Source organism: Scyliorhinus torazame, chromosome 4 (assembly GCF_047496885.1).
Source record: "Scyliorhinus torazame isolate Kashiwa2021f chromosome 4, sScyTor2.1, whole genome shotgun sequence".
Classification (NCBI taxonomy): Eukaryota; Metazoa; Chordata; class Chondrichthyes; order Carcharhiniformes; family Scyliorhinidae; genus Scyliorhinus; species Scyliorhinus torazame.
In genome coordinates, this window is record NC_092710.1 from 209759707 (window position 1) to 209778473 (window position 18767).

General features: G+C 50.1%; 1 protein-coding gene across 6 annotated transcripts in view; it reads right to left on the bottom strand.

Annotated features, from left to right (window-relative positions):
• lama2 (laminin, alpha 2) overlaps nucleotides 1-18767 on the bottom strand; it is a 747099-nt gene that overhangs the window by 462713 nt on the left and 265619 nt on the right. For all 6 annotated transcript variants that reach the window (XM_072499223.1, XM_072499224.1, XM_072499222.1 and 3 more), the window contains exon 4: nucleotides 2965-3207. In XM_072499223.1, the coding sequence (XP_072355324.1) occupies nucleotides 2965-3207 (243 nt within the window). The remainder of the gene's footprint in view (nucleotides 1-2964; nucleotides 3208-18767) is intronic.

Here is an 18767-nt window from a genome sequence, read left to right on the forward strand (position 1 = left end):
TCCAACTGCTTAAATGACTAAGCCAAACAATCCATACTTCAAAGAAATTGCCCATATTTCATCCTACACCATAGAAATACTTCACGTACAAAATTGTGTAACTGGTAATTTTCTAAATATTAATGCACAAATCATATCTGACCATTGTGTTGTAATAACAGCTCTTTAATACACAAACAATTGCACAGTGGTTCACAGATGGTTGAAGTAATTACATGTCTGGAACTGAAGACATTATTTATTTGGATTACTTCTTTCACTTATCTTGAACAAGGGAGTTAATTTTAAAGTAATGAAGCTCAGCAAATATTTTTCCAGTCTAATGTGAGCAGCCAGAAATATTTCTAATTTCCAAAAGCTAAACAAAAGACTTGAATCCGGTTACAAATGTATTTTGTTTCCTCTCTACTGCAGATATTTTTGCGTTACAACCACTATATCAACATAATATGCTTCCAGATGTTGTTTTCATAAGGTTACTCAATAGCTCGCAGTTATGCAGCCAACCCAGCTGGTTGATTATCATATTCGGAAGTGACAACTTAGGCGATGCAGGGGGACCAGCTGATTGCCTTTCTCAGAATGGGCTCACAGCCTGATTGAACGTGCCACTCTGTTTCAATTTCTGCTAATATTTCCTACGCCACTAAGTTTGCCTTTTTGAATTTGACAGGAGGGAAAGTTTGAAAATGATTGCCCTTGGCACTGTTCCTGATCAACAGAATGAAGGAACAGCAATGAAACAATGTTGTCCTTTCACAACAGCACTCGTGGAGAAAACTTATTTTTCAGGATCAAAAACAGCAAACACCAGCTTTCTGAATTATTTTCCTGTCAGACCAATTTTCAAAGGGAGAGGAGGTGAGGCTCAAAGGAATTATTGATGTTTTAGAATCATGGCAGAAATGCAGCAAATCTGAACATTTCTAAATCCTTTAAAATAGCCAGAATCAGGGATCATTAGCGAGAAGCTCATCTTCGTCTACGTGAGCTGATCTTGCTGTCACAGAGAAGATTCCCACAGTGGCCTTTAGGATGACTGCAAGGAGGTTACAAAAATTTTATAGGAGCTAGTTTCCTTGAGCCAGAGGCAATAGATTGTCAGAGTGCAGTGCATTTCATAAAATCGCACGGATTCTGTGTACAGTACAACGCATTCAAAGAACAAAGAAATGTACAGCACAGAAACAGGCCCTTCGGCCCTCCAAGCCCGTGCCGACCATGCTGCCCAACTAAACTACAATCTTCTACACTTCCTGGGTCTGTATCCCTCTATTCCCATCCTATTCATGTATTTGTCAAGATGCCCCTTAAATATCACTATCATCCCTGCTTCCACCACCTCCTCCGGTAGCGAGTTCCAGGCACCCACTACCCTCTGTGTAAAAAACTTGCCTCGTACATCTACTCTAAACCTTGCCCCTCTCACCTTAAACCTATGCCCCCTAGTAATTGACCCCTCTACCCTGGGGAAAAGCCTCTGACTATCCACTCTGTCTATGCCCCTCATAATTTTGTAGACAATTCAATCTTCCAATATCTGCTGTGCATCAGGCTAACCTGCATGCACGAGCACCATTATCCAGAAAAATATCCCCTCATATTTTGATGGTGCATGAGTTACAAAGTATTGTATTTTTGCCCTTTTCTTCAAAGGTCTTTGTACAATGTACAATGTTTCATCTGGATCTGGATGCCACTTCTCTTCAACAGTACTTCCATTAAAATTTGAAATAGAATTGTCGGGCAGAGTCCAGCCTGTATCATACTCACCAAAGTCAGGGTACCACCTGTATTCCAGGTGGCCCGAAAGAAGCCCATCAGCCCATCGTAACTGTGCCAGCCATCAAGCGCCGACCTATTCTTATCCCATTTCCAGAACGTGTACGCAGCCTTGTATGCTACGGCATTTCAACTGCTCATCTAAATACTTCTTAAATGTTGTGAGAGTTCCCGCCTCTACCGCCCTTCCAGGCAGTGAGTTCCAGATTTCCACCCCCCTTCTGGATGAAAAGGATTTCCTCAAATCCCCTCTAAACCTCCTGCTCCTTGCCTTTAATCTATGCCCCTGGTTAATTACCCCCCCTATAAGGGGGCAATTTTCTTCTAATCTACCCTTTTGATGTCCCTCATAATTTGTTCACCTCAATCATGTCCCCCCTTTGCCTTCTCTGCTCTAAGGAAAACAACCCCAGCCTAACAAGCCTCTTTTCATAATTGAAATGCACCAGCCCAGGCAATATCCTGGCGAATCCCCTTTGCATGCATTCTAGCGCAACCACATCCTTCCTATAATCCTGAACTCATGAGGAAAGCCACACCGTTGTATGCGGCTACACCTTTAAAAAGACAGTGACACCAAAAGGATGAGGATTCCAGAGGACAGCAATTTCCATTTCCAATCCGTAGTTAGGACCTATGATTGTCGAAAGGGCGGGCCAAAAATAAATACATTTCAAAGCAGGTGGGGTTGAGGTTCTATTTGTTTCTTACAATGGCCCCAGCTGAACACATATACCATGTAATATGTGGTCTCTTCTGCTAGGGGCAATTCACAGGGGATCAAAAATCTGTTTCTCCTGGCCCTACCCTCTGATCCGTAAATATCAAGAGGGTCGGCAGTGGAGCGTGCAGGTGGGTATATCCTGCCCCTAACTCTGCCATGCTGCCCCCTGAGTATTTTCTGTGTTGTAATTCCTGAGTTTCTCTGCAGCACCTTTTTCATTTTGTGCATTATTTCCATTCACCTGCGAGTTGAGTCCATGATGTTACCGTTCAACACATCGTAAATTATTTATTAGAAATTTTTCAGTACATGCATTAGTGATATCAGGTCAAACTGCACAGATGCAATACTAGGAGCAAGTCAATACCTGCATGACTCAATTCTGTTTACATTTACTTTAAATGACAGTATTTTTTACACACAACATCAGAACTGTTTAGCTTAACTTCCAGCCTTACCTCACCATTTTCCAAGGGTTGAATCTTTGAGTAGAAGGAGGTGCAAATAATTTCATCATCTGATATGTACGTTGGGTTACCTGACCGAGGCACAATGTTGTAACGAGTAAGACATTCTGTATCGGTTGTAGCGTAGTACTGCCATGGTTTGTAAGTGATTCCATCAATTGAACGCTCTAAAATCCAGTTCCCAGGACGTGGAGAATTAGCTGCCTTTATTATAACATATGCAATCTGGAACACCTATAAAATATGCATGTTCAAGTTAGTATCAAATTTCCAGTAATAATCAGTCAATATAATTTTAAAATTGTTTCTCATTTGTAAAACGGAATATTTTCATGCAGTTTTCTTTTTAAAAAAAACCTGAATCTACTTTGCAGATAGTTTTAGGTTGGAATCATTTTAATCAGACAATTCCATGCAGAAACATTTGTATTAAGATATTCAAATCTCTGTGACATAATTTCTGACACATGACAAATTCGGAGGCCAGTCTGCAGTTAATGGTGTGGAATTTACAGAAATCACCCCTGCCACGTCACCCCTAACACGTCCCCTCACCAGGCATGTTTCCAGCAGGGGGATTTAAGCTCACTACGTTCGTGCCTACCCCCCGAGCTGTCCCCCATAACACAGTAGGCAGGTCGGTGCTGAAATCAGTAGCCCGCCCACCATTTTTACATAAATAATGAATGGCTATTGAGCTTGTTACCAAGCTAACTGATACCCTTGCCATCAAATGGTTTACATGGGTAAGCGGACAGGAGTGTTCAGGCCATTTCTTTTAGGAAACTGCTTAAAGGTTGGGAAGGAAGGAGGGCACAGCCTGTGTGCATCGGGGCAACCCTCCCCCAAGATGATACCTCTCCTTTGTTCCTCACTGCCTGGCCTTAAAACCTTCCATCCGTCCCCATCACCTTAGGGTCCCAGATCCCTCCTCATCCAATAGCATCTCATAGTATCCATGTCCTCTTTGTCTGCGGGCCTCCTTGCAGTCCCAGCAGCACTCCCTACTAGCTATTGGCATTGCTTGGCTTGCTAGAGCTCCTGGCCAATCAGATTGGCTGGCAGATCTCAAAGATTCCACTAAAGGGCGGAAGTCCCACTCTCTATTCATTTAGCCCACCCCAGCTCACTACGGCTGTTGAGCTGGCTTCTCTCAGGTGCATCAGCTGCGAGTCAACTCTTGCTGTGGGTGGGCAGGAAACAATATGTTCCTCTTCCCTGTGAAATACAGTCTAATATTTGTGTCACGACACGCTGGGCTTGGTCAATTCCAGCCCCACGTGACCTGGATTTACAATACAGGCAAAATGAGATTTTATTTAAAATACCTGGGGCGCAATTCTCCCATCGGGAGTCTAAGTGCCGACACCAGAGTGAAAACTGGGGCGAAATTCTCCCCCAACGGCGCGATGTCCGCCGACTGGTGCCAAACACGGCGCCAATCAGACGGGCATCGCGCCGGCCCAAAGGTGCGGAATGCTCCGCATCTTTGGCGGCCTAGCCCCAACATTGAGGGGCTAGGCCGACGCCGGAGGGATTTCCGCCCCGCCAGCTGGCGGAAATGGCGTTTGTTGCCCCGCCAGCTGGCGCGGAAATGCGGCGCATGCGCGGGAGCGTCAGCGGCCGCTGACAGTTTCCCGCGCATGCGCAGTGGGGAGAGTCTCTTCCGCCTCCGCCATGGTGGAGGCCGTAGCGGAGGCGGATGGGAAAGAGTGCCCCCACGGCACAGGCCCACCCGCGGATCGGTGGGTCCCGATCGCGGGCCAGGCCACCGTGGGGGCACCCCCCGGGGTCAGATCGCCCCGCGCCCCCCCCAGGACCCCGGAGCCCGCACACGCCGCCTGGTCCCGCCGGTAAATACCAGGTTTGATTTACGCCGGCGGGACAGGCAATTTCTGGGCGGGACTTCGGCCCATCCGGGCTGGAGAATCCAGCGATGGGTCCCGCCAACCGGCACGGCCCGATTCCCGCCCCTGCCCAATCTCCGGTACCGGAGACTTCGGCGGGGGCGGGATTCACGGCGGCCAACGGCCATTCTCCGACCCGGCGGGGGGTCGGAGAATGACGCCCCTGGAGTGTTTCACTCCGGCGTCGGAGCCCGCTCCCAGCCCCCTATTCTCCCGCCCCCGGGGGACTAGGAGCGGTGTCGCGTCATTTACGTGCGCCGGGCCTTGGCGCCATGTAAAAGCGGCGAATGACATCACCCGCGTATGCGAGGTTGCCGAACTCCCCAAAGGCCGTCCCGCAAGAAGATGTTGAATGGATCTTGCGGGACGGTGGAGGAAAGGATGTCCTCCTTCAGAGAGGCCGGCCTGCCGATCGGTGGGCACCGATTGTGGGCCAGACCCCTTTTGAGGCCCCCCCGCCGGTGCAGGAACCCCCCTCCTCCCCACAGGCCGCCCCCCCAGGGTTCCTGCGCTGTTCCCGCCGGCAGCGACCAGGTGTGGACGGCGCCAGCGGGAACCCGTCGTGTTGGGCAGGCCGCTCGACCCATCCGGGCCGGAGAATCGCCGCTCGCACATTGCAAACCAGCAAGCGCCGATTCTCCCAGCGGCCAGCCGTCATTCTCGCCGCGCCGGTTGGGGGGGTGGGAGAATAGCGTGCGGGTGCCGGGGCTGCGTGGCGGGACTCGCGCGGCGCCCCGCCGATTCTCCCCCCCGGCGTGGGGGGGAGAATTCCGCCCCTGAAGTCCTTGGCTGAGTGCAATAAACTAAAATTACATAATTTTAAAACACAAGTAACCTTTTATTATGTACAGTTTTATAATTAAATGGGCAGAAAATGTAACTTACTACCTACTACCTCTCCACTCCCTCTCTACACACACACACAAACAACACAGAGGAAAGGGTGGTTGAAAGGGAAAGAAAAAAATATTAATAAAAATAAAGGGATAAGGATCTTTGATACAATGGAATAACTTCCAGTCAATGTTTAGGTACTTCTTCCTTCTATGTTCAAGATGTCTTATTCTGAAAACGGCTGATTTCTCAATCGATTCAACATCATTTCAGGTTTACAGCAAAAGATGTGCCAGGCATTCATTGCTTTCAGAACAATAAAGCAGGTCTTGCACTTCAGCAAGCAACAGAGAGAGAGAAAGCATTTCTTTCACTTCCAAGGTCGAAACACTTCTACTCAGTTCTCTCAGCAAGCACCATACAGGAATCAATCACTGACGGTTGTCATGCAGAACACTGGGCGTCATTCTCCGACCCCCCAGCGGGTCCCCCCGCTCAATTCTCCGGCCCGGATGGGCCGAAGTCCCGCCGAGAAATTGCCTGTCCCGCCGGCGTAAATTAAAGTAGGTATTTACCGGCGGGACAAGGCGGCGTGGGCGGGCTCCGGGGTCCTGGGGGGGGCGCGGGGCGATCTGACCCCGGGGGGCGCCCCACGGTGGCCTGGCCCGCGATCGGGGCCCACCGATCCGCGGGCGGGCCTGTGCCGTGGGGGCACTCTTTCCCTTCCGCCTCCGCTACGGCCTCCATCATGGCGGAGGCGGAAGAGACTCTCCCCACTGCGCATGCGCAGGAAACTGACAGCGGCCGCTAACGCTCCCGCGCATGCGCTGCCCGGGGATGTCATTTCTGCGCCAGCTGGCGGGGCAACAAAGGCCGTTTCTGCCAGCTGGCGGGGCGGAAATCCCTCCGGCGTCGGCCTAGCCCCTCAATGTCGGGGCTCGGCCCCCAAAGATGCGGAGCATTCCGCACCTTTGGGGCAGCGCGATGCCCGTCTTATTGGCCCTGTTTTGGGCGCCAGTCGGCGGACATCGCGCCGTTGGGGGAGAATTTTGCCCCCTCTCTCTGGCCAACCCACCGGTTTCCAGTTGACCAACTGAACCAATTCCCTCCAAAGTTGGTTCCTAAGATCCACTCGGTGACAAAGAGTCTGGCTTCTTCTCTCCAAAATACAAAACCTGGGAACACAGTGACCTGGCAAGTAGGTTGTTTCAACTGAGTCTTCTGCTTAAAGACACATCCTGATTTTGGGTCCAGGGACCAAAATAATAAAATAAAATAAAAAAGGAATGGGAACAAAGAAAATAAACAGGAAGGATTCTAGCAGTTTGCCCACGTCAAATCTCTCTCCAAATACTCATGACTATACCAGATAGACTTCCAGTGTTCACACAGTCCAATTTACAAATTTATGAACTGTTTAACAATTTCATCTTCATTTTATTGTGCATTACAGCTTTATTGATGATCTCTAATATTGAGCATTCTATGAATGTTGTCTGTTGATGTGAACCAGTACACAGATTGCAGTATGATTAGAAACATGCATAGAGAGAAAGCCATTTGATGACTGTTAACCTAAGATTGTCACACAAATACCTGACACTCAACACTGGCGATGCTCAAATCCCATGAATGAGTTTAAAAATGTCGTGATAACCGACAGCTGAATTTGTCTGAAAATGCCAACTTAAAACCAGAATGTTATGACATACTGTCACCACCAAATAAGCATACAACTGTAATATATACAATATATACAAGGTGATTGAAATTCTTAGTACAGTCATCACCACTGCTAGTGGACATAATTTACTTGCCGCAGGTGTAATGTTCAATGAAACATGACAGCCAAGGTCCTGGAGATGTTGTTAAAATATACCACAAAACTGGCCATGTCTCCAGATCTAATTGAGCCTGTCTGCATCTTTTCACCTTATAATAATAATAATGATCTTTATTGTCCCAAGTAGGCTTACATTAACACTGCAATGAAAATACTGTGAATAGCCCCTAGTCGCCACACTCCACCACCTGTTCGGGTACACAGAGGGAGAATTCAGACTGTCCAAATTACCTAACCGCATGTCTTTCGGGACTTGTGGGAGGTAATCGAAGCACCCGGAGGAAACCCACGCAGACACGGGGAGAACATGCAGACTCCACACAGATAGTGACCCAAGCCAGGAATCGAACCTGGGACCCTGGTAATGTGAAACCATAGTGCATGATTTTTGGTGGGGGGAGGTGGCCCGCCAGCGGTATCTACCGTTCCCGCCATTGTCAATGGTGTTTCCTGGTGCAGGCTCAATGGGCCGAATGGCCTCCTTCTGCACTGTAAATTCTATGAAAGGTTACCGATGCAGTTGTCGAAATTGCCTTGGGTTCCACTGTAGCCAAAGGATGACCAGTGGTTGTCCATCATTAAAATACAGGTTTGTTGAAACAGCATACTACGTGACTGACTTGAGGTAAGGACATTACACACCCCAAGTACATCAAAAAATACCGACCTCATGGTATAATTGTAGCTCTATTCATCCACTGCTTCCTGAAATTTGCTTAAGATACAAATAACTTTGCTGTTGCCTTCCCAAAATCTTTAATTTCAGAAAATATGCATTGCATTTCTCCCTTGTTTTTAGAATAAAAATATTGTATAATAGCAGGAACTTTCTGTCTATGCTGTATCCTGAAAGACTGCCAACCACCAAGTAAATTAACGAATAAACAGTTTATTGAGGTAAATACTATTTACAAAGAGTGACATAAAGTTATCGTACTTTAGCAAAACGTGCAAAGGATACCGGAAGTCTGCAGAAGGATTTGGGCTAGGGTCTGGCAGATGGAATATAATGTTGCCAAAGGTGAGGTTATCCATTTTGGTAGGAATAATAGCAAAAGGAATTATTATTTAAATGATAAGATATGAAAACATACCGCTGTGCAGAGAGACCTGTGTGTGCTAGAGCATGAGTCGCAAAAAGTTGGTTTACAGGTGCAACAGGTGATTAAGAAGGCAAATGGAATGTTGTCCTTCATTGCTAGAGGGATGGAGTTTAAGACTAGGGGGGTTATGCTGCAATTGTATAAGGTGTTAGTGAGGCCACACCTGGAGTGTTCAGTTTTGGTCTCCTTACTTGAGAAAGGACGTACTGGCACTGGAGGGTGTGCAGAGGAGATTCACTAGGTTAATCCCAGAGCTGAAGGGGTTGGATTACGAGGAGAGGTTGAGTAGACTGGGACTGTACTCGTTGGAATTTAGAAGGATGCGGGGGAATCTTATAGAAACGTATAAAATTATGAAGGGAATAGATAGGATAGATGCGGGCAGGTTGTTTCCACTGGCGGGTGAAAGCAGAACTAGGGGGCATAGCCTCAAAATAAGGGGAAGTACATTTAGGACTGAGCTTAGGAGGAACGTCTTCACCCAAAGGGTTGTGAATCTATGGAATTCCTTGCCCAGTGAAGCAGTAGAGGCTCCTTCATTAAATGTTTTTAAGATAAAGATAGATAGTTTTTCGCAGAATAAAGGGATTAAGGGCATGGTGTTCAGGCTGGAAAGTGGAGCTAAGTCCAAAAAAGATCAGCCATGGTCTCATTGAATGGCGGAGCAGGCTCGAGGGGCCAGATGGCCTACTCCTGCTCCTAGTTCTTATGTTCCACAACTCCAAACTCCTTATTGCCAGGGGAACCCGCGGTCAACCCCATGCTCTGATCCCTTTGGCTCTGTGGGTCACATGACACTCTGAGAATTACCCCCTTCAAGAGGCACGCTTCAGCATCCCTCCCTCTTTACATTCCTGATTAACACATTACAATAACATTTGAACTATTTACAATATTATACAACGAATGGATCTTAGCACAGTCCCTCATAAGCTAAGCATGCCTAGGGACTTCCTGATCCTTTGAGAGCATCGTAATTCATTAATGGCTGCTCCCGCAGTGAAGATAACTTTGGTTTGAACCTCTTTATTTGACTCTCAATTTGTGAAGGTACATTGGTGCAGATAATTTCGCTAATTCCTCCTTGAACATTACTGGGTTCTTCTTCAGGGTAGCTTGCTGCAGTATTACTTTCATCTATAGCAATATCGCTGCCATGGTATTAGGGGCAGGCTACCCCACTGGTTCAGTGTGCAGTTCTCTCCTTATCAAACGGGCCAGATGTTTCTTACCGTTTTCCTTGGACATGTGGGCAGCATGATAGCATAGTGGTTAGCACCGTTGCTTCACAGCTCCAGGGTCCCAGGTTCGATTCCCGGCTTGGGTCACTGTCTGTGTGGAGTCTGCATGTTCTCCCATGTCTGTGTGGGTTTCCTCCGGGTTTCCTCTCACAATCCCGAAAGATGTGCTGTTAGATGAATTGGACATTCTGAATTCCTCTCCGTGTCCCGAATAGGCGCCAGAATGTGGCGACTAAGGGACTTTCACAGTAACTTCATTGCAGTGTTAATATATGTCTACTTGTGACAATAAAGGTTATTAATATCTCAAATGACATTGGACTTGTTCTGGTCACGACTGTTCCAGGGACCCAATTTGGACCAGCACCAAAATTCTTTACCTATACCTAGTCACCACCTCAAGTGTTCTCGCAGGTTTTCTCGAGTCATGGTGACTCTTCTGTGCGTTCTGCTTTACCTCCACCCTCCCCGCCAAATTCAGAAATATCACATTGAACTGTGCTCTAATGCATATGCCCATTAGCAACTCAGCGGGTCTAACACCTAATAATAATAATCACTTATTGTCACAAGTAAGCTTCAATTAAGTTACTGTGAAAAACCCCTAGTCGCCACATTCTGGCGCCTGTTCAGGGAGGCCAGTACGGGAATTGAACCCTGCTGCTCGCATTGTTCTGCATTGCAGGTGAGATGAGGTGTTGTTCTATTGGTGAGCAGGAAATGGGCCAGTCTGGTTTGTAGAGAGGCTGATGACTGTTTCTTCATGGTAGTTTTGAATGTTTGGACAGCCAATCCATTTGAAGTAGGGTGGTAGAGAGCTGCCCAAATATGTTGAACGCTGTTGGTTCGAATGAAATTTTGGAACACTTCACGAGCAAAAGCAGTCCCATTATCTGAGACCAGCATCTTGGACAACCTGTGGGTGGTGAATGTCTGTCGTAATTTTTCTGCTGTTGCTGATAAGGCCGTGGACTTAATTTTGTGCATGTTAAACTGCTTGAAGTGAGCATCTATGATGGGCAAGAACTGGAGCCCATGAATGGGCCTACAAAAGTGATGAAGAGTCACACCCATTGTTGGCCTGGCCACTTCCAGGGTGCATTAACGCAGATGGCAATTTTCGCTGCATTTGACACTGGTCACATTGTTTGGCCAGATTCTCTATTTCGATATCCATCCTGGGTCACCACACATAACTGCATGCGAGCATTTTAATTGTCATCCCAGGGTGGGCATAGTGTAGCTCTTGCAATAATAGCTGTCCAGCGGGAGAGGGAAAGATCACCCTTGCTACCCATAATATTTCGCCGCCTTCACAAATTAACTTGTCTTTTCTTTTCTGAAAGAGTCGTAACTGCTCAGACCTGTTGGTGTCATGCCAGCCATGGAGAACCAGGGGCGGGACTCTCCGAGCCTCCGCACCAAAATTGCGATCGGCGCGGGAGCGGAGAATGGCCGTTGACGGCAAAGTCCAGCGTGCCGCCGCTCCCACGATTCTCCGGTCCCCGGAGAATCGACGCAAATTCACGCAGCGTGGGTAGGGGGCCATTGATTGATTCTCCAAGTGTATCTGGCCGAGTTCCCGACGGCGTGGGTCTCTCATGGTCCCACACATCGGGAATTTGGCGTGGCGGCTGCGGACTCAGTCCACGGCCTCCTTGGTGGGGGGCAGAGGGGTCCTTCACAGGGGGGGGGGGGGCCTCACAGATGGCCAGGCTAGAGATTGGGTGCCAGATCCATGGGCGCGTGTGATTTCGTGGGGGGGGGGTTATCGTTTGGGGGCCAGTCCGCAGTGTGGGTCCGCCATGTCGCGCGGGCGGCCGCCGCAGGCCGCCGCCGTGCGCATGTGTGGACTCCGGTCAGGAAGTGGAGGGCCCCGTATCAGCAGCCGGAGTTGCGAGGAGTACTCCGGGGCCCTGCTAGCCCACTTCAGGTAGGAGAATCATTCTGATCTTTCTGCAGGAAAGTCCAGACTGATTCGCCTGCGTTTTGATGCTGGAGTGGGGACATAGCCCCACTATTGGAGAATCCCGCCCAAGATGTTTGACTAGAGATAAGGGGCGAAATTCTCCGGAAACGGCGCGATGTCCGCCGACTGGCGCCCAAAATGGCACAAATCAGACGGGCATCGCGCCACCCCAAAGGTGCGGAATGCTCCGCATCTTTGGGGGCCGAGCCCCAACATTGAGGGGCTAGGACGGCGCCGGAGGAATTTCCGCCCCGCCAGCTGGCGGAAAAGGCCTTTGGTGCCCCGCCAGCTGGCGCGGAAATGACATCTCCGGGCGGCGCATGCGCGGGAGCGTCAGCGGCCGCTGACAGCTTCCCACGCATGCGCAGTGGAGGGAGTCTCTTCTGCCTCCACCATGGTGGAGACCGTGGCGGAGGCGGAAGGGAAAGAGTGCCCCCACGGCACAGGCCCGCCCGCGGATCGGTGGGCCCCGATCGCGGGCCAGGCCACCGTGGGGGCACCCCCCGGGGCCAGATCAACCCGCCCCCCCTCCAGGACCCCGGAGCCCGCCCGCACCGCCTTGTCCCGCCGGTAAGGTGGGTGGTTTAATTGACGCCGGCGCGACAGGCATTTTAGCGGCGGGACTTCAGCCCATCCGGGCCGGAGAATCGCGCGGGGGGGGCCCGCTAACCGGCGCGGCACGATTCCCGCCCCCGCCGAATCTCTGGTGCCGGAGACTTCGGCAAGCGGCGGGGGCGGGATTCACGCCAGCCCCCGGCGATTCTTCGACCCGGCGGAGGGTCGGAGAATTTCGCCCAAGGGGCAGGATTCTCCGACATCCCGCCGGGCCGGAGAATCGCCTGGGGGCGATGTGAATCCTGCCCTGCCACCCCGACGCCGGTTGCCGGATTCTCTGCCAACGGTTTTCGCCGGGGCGGGAATCGTGCAGTGCCGGTTGGGGGCCGTTGGCATCGCCCCCCCCCCCCCGGCGATTCTCCGGCCCCCAATGGGCCGAGGGGCCGTCCGTTTTTGGCGGGTCCCTCCGGCATAAAATACAGCAGGTCCGTACCGGAGTCCTCGGGGGGGGAGGGGGGGGGGGGCGCGGGGAGATGTGGTCCTTGCAAGGGGGGCCCCATGGTGGCCTGGCCCGCGATTGGGGCCCACCGATCCGCGGGCGGGCCTGTGCCTTGGGGGCACTCTTTCCCTCCGCGCTGGCTGCTGTCAACCTCCGCCATGGCCGGCGCAGAGAAGAACCCCCCTGCGCATGCACCGGGATGGCGCCAGCACATGGTGGCGTTCCCGCGCATGGGCCAACTCACGCCAGCCGGCGGAGGCCCTTCGCCGCCGGTTGGCGTGGCGCCAAGTCCTTCCGCGCCGACTGGCGTGGCGCCAAACCCGCCGCCGCCGGCCTAGCCACTGAAGGTGCAGAGGATTCCGCACGTTCCGGGTGGCCCGACACCGGAGTGGTTCACGCCACTCCTCGCCGTCGGTACAGCCCGCTCCGCCGGGTAGAGGAGAATCCCGCCGCAGATGCAGTCTTTTTGAATCGCAAACCTGACCTGTCATGCCGATACAGGCAATGGACTGAGAAAGTTTAAAGCAAGAACAATCTCCTGTAGCACTGGTGGAGGTGGTATACTTTTGAGTAGTGGAAGGCGGCTTAAAACATTTGCTGTCCAAAATGTGTGTGCCAGGCCTATGTAGAAATGTATATTCATAGGCTGCCAACAATAGAGCCCAGTGTTGAGCACCTACTGAAGGTATAGGGGGAGCCGCCTTCTCCTCCATAAAAAAGCCCAACCGAGTTTGTGGTCGGTGACTACTATGGACTGTCGGCCATAAACCTATTGTGCAACTTTATCATCCAAAGGTTATGCTAGTCCCTCTTTTTCGATTTGCGAGTAAGGGTGTTCAGCATCGGTCAGACTCCTCAAAGCATAGGCGACAGGTCTTTCTGCCCCATATTCCATCTTGTGCACCAAAGCTTCCCTGATTCCATAAAGGCATGCGTCGCAGGTTAGAATGAACTCTTTTGAGGCGTTAAAATGAGCCAAGAGTCTCGCTGACTACAAAGCTAGTTTGACCTGTTCAAAGGCCTCCTCCGATGCTCTCTCCAATACCACCCTGGCGCTTCTTGAGTAGTGTGTGTAGAGGTGTCAACATTGGCGAAAGATTAGGAATAAATCTGCCATAATAGTTCACCATTCCTCAAAAGGATGTCAATTATGACGTATTTTTGGGAGCTGGTGCTTGCTTAATTGCTTTCATCTTCTCCTCCATAGGGTGCAGCCCTTTGGCATCTACCCTAAATCCTAAGTACTTCACTTCCTGAATTTGGAACGTACATTTTTCCCTTCTCAACCTTACTCCGGCCTTCTTAAATTTTTAAAAATCTTCTTCAGTGCTCCTCTTCAGACGCCTCTGTTAGCTGTACATCATCTAGATGGACAACCACCTTGGGTAGGTCTTGCAGTAAGCTTTCCATTGGATTAGGATTAGACAAAGCTTCTAGAGAATTTGTTTCTCCGAATACCAACGTGTCCTATGCCAGTGTACTCAGCTGCTTTGTCTCAAAAGTCTTCTTTATTAATTTTGAAGATTTCTAACCAATTTAATCTAATGTGAAAAAGTCATTCTTAGCCCATCAGACTTCCACCCCACCCCCGCCACTACTAACAGAGACAGTTGAGCTGACTTATGCCAGTAGCTCGTGGGTGTTTTGGTTGTTCCCAGCTTCCATAGTAGACGTGGCTAGCCTGGCCGTGCTTCTTAACTTCTGGGGCTGGTAATGATTCATTTGCTCACCAACAACTGTAGCGGCAGCACCCATGTCCACCTCCAATCCAAATGGCTGACCGTTTACCATTAGCACAATTGTAATTGGGCCACATTGCCCACTTTAATGTTGTTGAAACTGTGGGCGGGATGCTCTCATCCCGCGGCAGAGTGTCCACGCCGTTGTGAATGCCTTCGCGAACTGGGTGCCACGGGATCCGTGCCTGCGCAGTGGCGCCGGCGCCAACGTGCACATGCGCAGTGGTGCCATTGCCAACGCGCGCATGCGCAGTGGCCTCCATCAACGCGCCGGCCCCGATGCAACATGGCACAGGACTACAGGGGCCAGCACGTAGGAAAGGAGGCCCCCAGCCAGAGAGGCCGGCCCGCTAATCAGTGGGCCCCGGTTGCGGGCCAGGCCGCATCGGAGGCCCCCCCAGGGCTGGCGCCCGCCCCCCCCCCCCCGCCCCACAGGCCGCCACCCGACCCTTCCACGCTGAGTTCCTGCCAGCTGAAAGCAGGTGTGGACTCAGTGTTTCCACGACGGCCGCTCGGCCCATCCCGGCCCGAGAATCGACGGGCCGGCCACGGAGAGCAGCCCGCGACCGGCGCCGCGCCAAACACGCCGGTGCCAATGGTTCCAATTATCCGCTCTGCGGAGAATCGCGTGCCGGCGTTGTGGTGGCCCGGTCACGGGGATTCTCCGGCTCGGCCCCGGGCTGAGAGAATTCCGCCCTGTATACTTCAAATCCGTTTTTAGGGTTATGCTCAACACTGTGCTCTGGATTCTGAGTTCTTTTTGTTGGCCCACTGTAGGCTCTGCCTAACCTTGCAATTCCTCCTGAAGCACCCTTCCTATTGCAGGCGCAACATGTAGCTTCGCTGAATTTACATCTGTCCTGGGTGTAGCATTCCCAGACCAGCAGTATTCTTCATAGCCCCTGGTCTGTGGACCAAATTCTCTGTATCTCTGCACTCTCTTTTGCTTCAAGCCTCTTTTCTCATTACTTTCTGCGCCTTCTACCCTGGCACCATGACTGCCAACAGCTTTCTGCCAAACCTGGTGGACCTATCATAGAATTTACAGTGCAGAAGGAGGCTATTTGGTCCATCAAGTCTGCACCGTCTCTTGGAAAGAGCACCCTACCCAAGGTCAACACCTCCACCCTATCCCCATAACCCAGTAACCCCAACCAACACTAAGGGCAATTTTGGACACTAAGGGCAATTTATCATCGCCAATCCACCTAACCTGCACATCTTTGGACTGTGGGAGGAAACCGGAGCACCTGGAGGAAACCCACACGCACACGGGGAGGATGTGCAGACTCTGCACAGACAGTGACCCAAGCCGGAATCGAACCTGGGACCCTGGAGCTGTGAAGCAATTGTGCTATCCACAATGCTACGGTGATGCCCAAACCTATCCTGCTTGCAAGCTCTGCAGCCCCATAGCCCACCTTTTAGCACTTTCCATAGCCTGGGTAACATCTAATGCTTTCTTTAAGGTAATCTCTGCCTCTGCTAACAATTTATTTTGTATGGCCATGTCGTCAACTGCACAGACTAGCCTGTCTCTCAACATGTCATTGACTGCAGTCCTGAATTCGCAATGCTCAGCCATTTGTTTCAGGCGCACCATGAATGCTGCCATCATCTACCCTGCACTTTTCCCACCAGTTAAATTTGTCACATTGCATTATCACCAAGGGCTTCAGGCGATAATGTCCTTTGATTAATTCCACAGCTCTTCAAAGGTTTTGGAATTGGGAACATCTAGAGAAATCAGACTCACATTCAGATTATAGGTTGGAGACCCGCAAGCTGTTAATAGAATTACCAGCTGCGTCCCTCCCGCCCCCCCCTGATTTCATTGGCCTTAAAGAAATAACACAGGCATTCAACATATAACACCCACTGCTCCATGTTAGGGATCAAGGCTAGGTTTTCCAAAAGAGAAAGTTTTGACACTCACAGATTACTGAATATGTTTTCTGCAAAGGGTAAACATTCACACGAGGTCTACTCTCCTAATTTCTGTACCAGTAGGGAGGCACTCTAATAGAACCTCGTCCCCAAAGTAGGTGACCACCAAGGAGGTTAATGAATAAAACAGTTTATTAAGGTAAATAATTATTCGCAGAGAGTATGATAAGGCTACCTTATACCATGACTCCAGGCTCCTAACTAACAGTAAAACCTGTGCTCCGCACCAGGATTCGCACGCTCCGGCCTGATTGATTCTTTGTTCTTTCCAAAAGACTGAACAAAACGTACGTTGAATTCTCAGAGTTTTATTTCAGGCAAGTTCTGATTAAAGGTTATTGTCCTAAAACATTGGCTTGTGGGATTGGAAACAGTAAGTGCAAAATATCGGAGGGATAACACACTCCCTGTGGGCATCTGGGGATGCGCTGCTGGTACCACACTCTGTGGCCCATGGAGGATGACCTCCACCTCCTGCCACCTGTCCCCGCCTGCCCTCCCCCCTCCTGCCACCTGCAACAGCTGTAGCTACTCCCTGGCAACACCCCCACTAACCTCACAAACCGTTAAATCCCCAGCACTCCTCACCCTCACCAGCGTCTGCCTGGCTGGTCCCAGCAAACGTTGACCCCACTTCTCTTGCCCCTGAATCTCTCAGTTGAGTGCAATTCCAATAGTGGCCATTGCTACAATGGGCCAGCAGCTCATGGAGGTGGGGTTTCACTCCTTAAAGGCCTGGAGCCCCAACCCGCACCTCACCAGCTGACTGATGGGCATTGAATCTGGGCAAAAAATTTCCCTCAAGTAGATGAGGCAGGTTTGCCTCTGACCTTCTGGCTCACCGTCAGGGGTGCAGCTGCCCTGATAAAATCTCAATCACAAATTCTGTTTCCCTCTATATAGAAACTATCTGACCTACTGAGCATTTTCAGCATCTTTGGTTAAAATATCTAATTCCAGCATCTGCAGTATTTTGCGTTTGTATAAGGGATAACATTTAGTAAGTTGATTAACAATTGTGCTTTTCTGTGCTAATATGTCGCAGAGCTCAGTGATTAGCAGTACCTGCTGTGTGTTGAAGTTTGAAAAAGAGAACCCCAATTGCTCATTGAGTGTAGATTACTCCTTTTACTCATTCACTCATTCATTTAAAAACCACTCTTCATTCTTTGAGTCTTAAGGATATATAAGTTCCTTATATACATGTTCAATATAAAAACCCATAACCTGCTCAAATGATTAAGATTTGAAAGTTCTCTAACTTAATTTGTTGATGAAACTCTGTGTTTATCAAAGGCTACTCAAATTGGCAAGTTCCTAATATTGTACGAAAGGGTAATTATTCTACCTCTATGCATGCCAGGAGAGCAATAAATTTAGAGAAGGCAAAATCAGAGGCTCGAGTGTGTAATTTCACAACATGTGCTCAGAATGTGTGCTGGGAGTGCAGAAGTAGGTAATTTATCCATGAATGCTTCAAGGCAAGAACTAATGAGGTGGAACACAGGGGAGTGTAAAAACAGCTGCAAACTGGTAGGAGAGGAAGCGGAATGGTGGGACCACTATTGGAAGATGGTGTGTGACAGTCCAAAACAAATCAATTACATGTTTCTGTCCTGTTTTCCTGGGCTCCCTTCCATCACATAGCTGCCAGATCCCATAATATCTGAAAAATGACAAACTCTTCCCCGATGCTCCAAAACCCCTCCACATTTCTGGATCCCATCACTCCCCTTGCAGTTCCCCAAATCTGCAGCACACACAACACATACACACATACACACATACGTGGCGCAAACTTTGTCGACAATGTGTCATTCCCAATTGTGTAACCAAAAGTATGTGCCACTTCCACACTCTCTTTTTGCCATTTTCCATGTGATTCTAATTCTGGAACCTGATGTTAAAATCAGGAGGCTGTGCATCACTGCCTGGATGCTCCAGCACGGGAGAGTGAGCTTCTTCAGAGCTTCATCCAAAGAGCCCATCAGATCCGATGCCTGACCGCTGAAGCAGACCAGCCCCAAGGTTCAGTGATGCCTCCCTGCAAATCCTCCTTCAGGCCATCAGGGAAAGGCAGAAAGCGCTCTTTCCTATAGATGGCATCAGAAACCCGCCCCGTCCCCCTCCCCCCCGACTGAACAAGGTGGCAGAGGA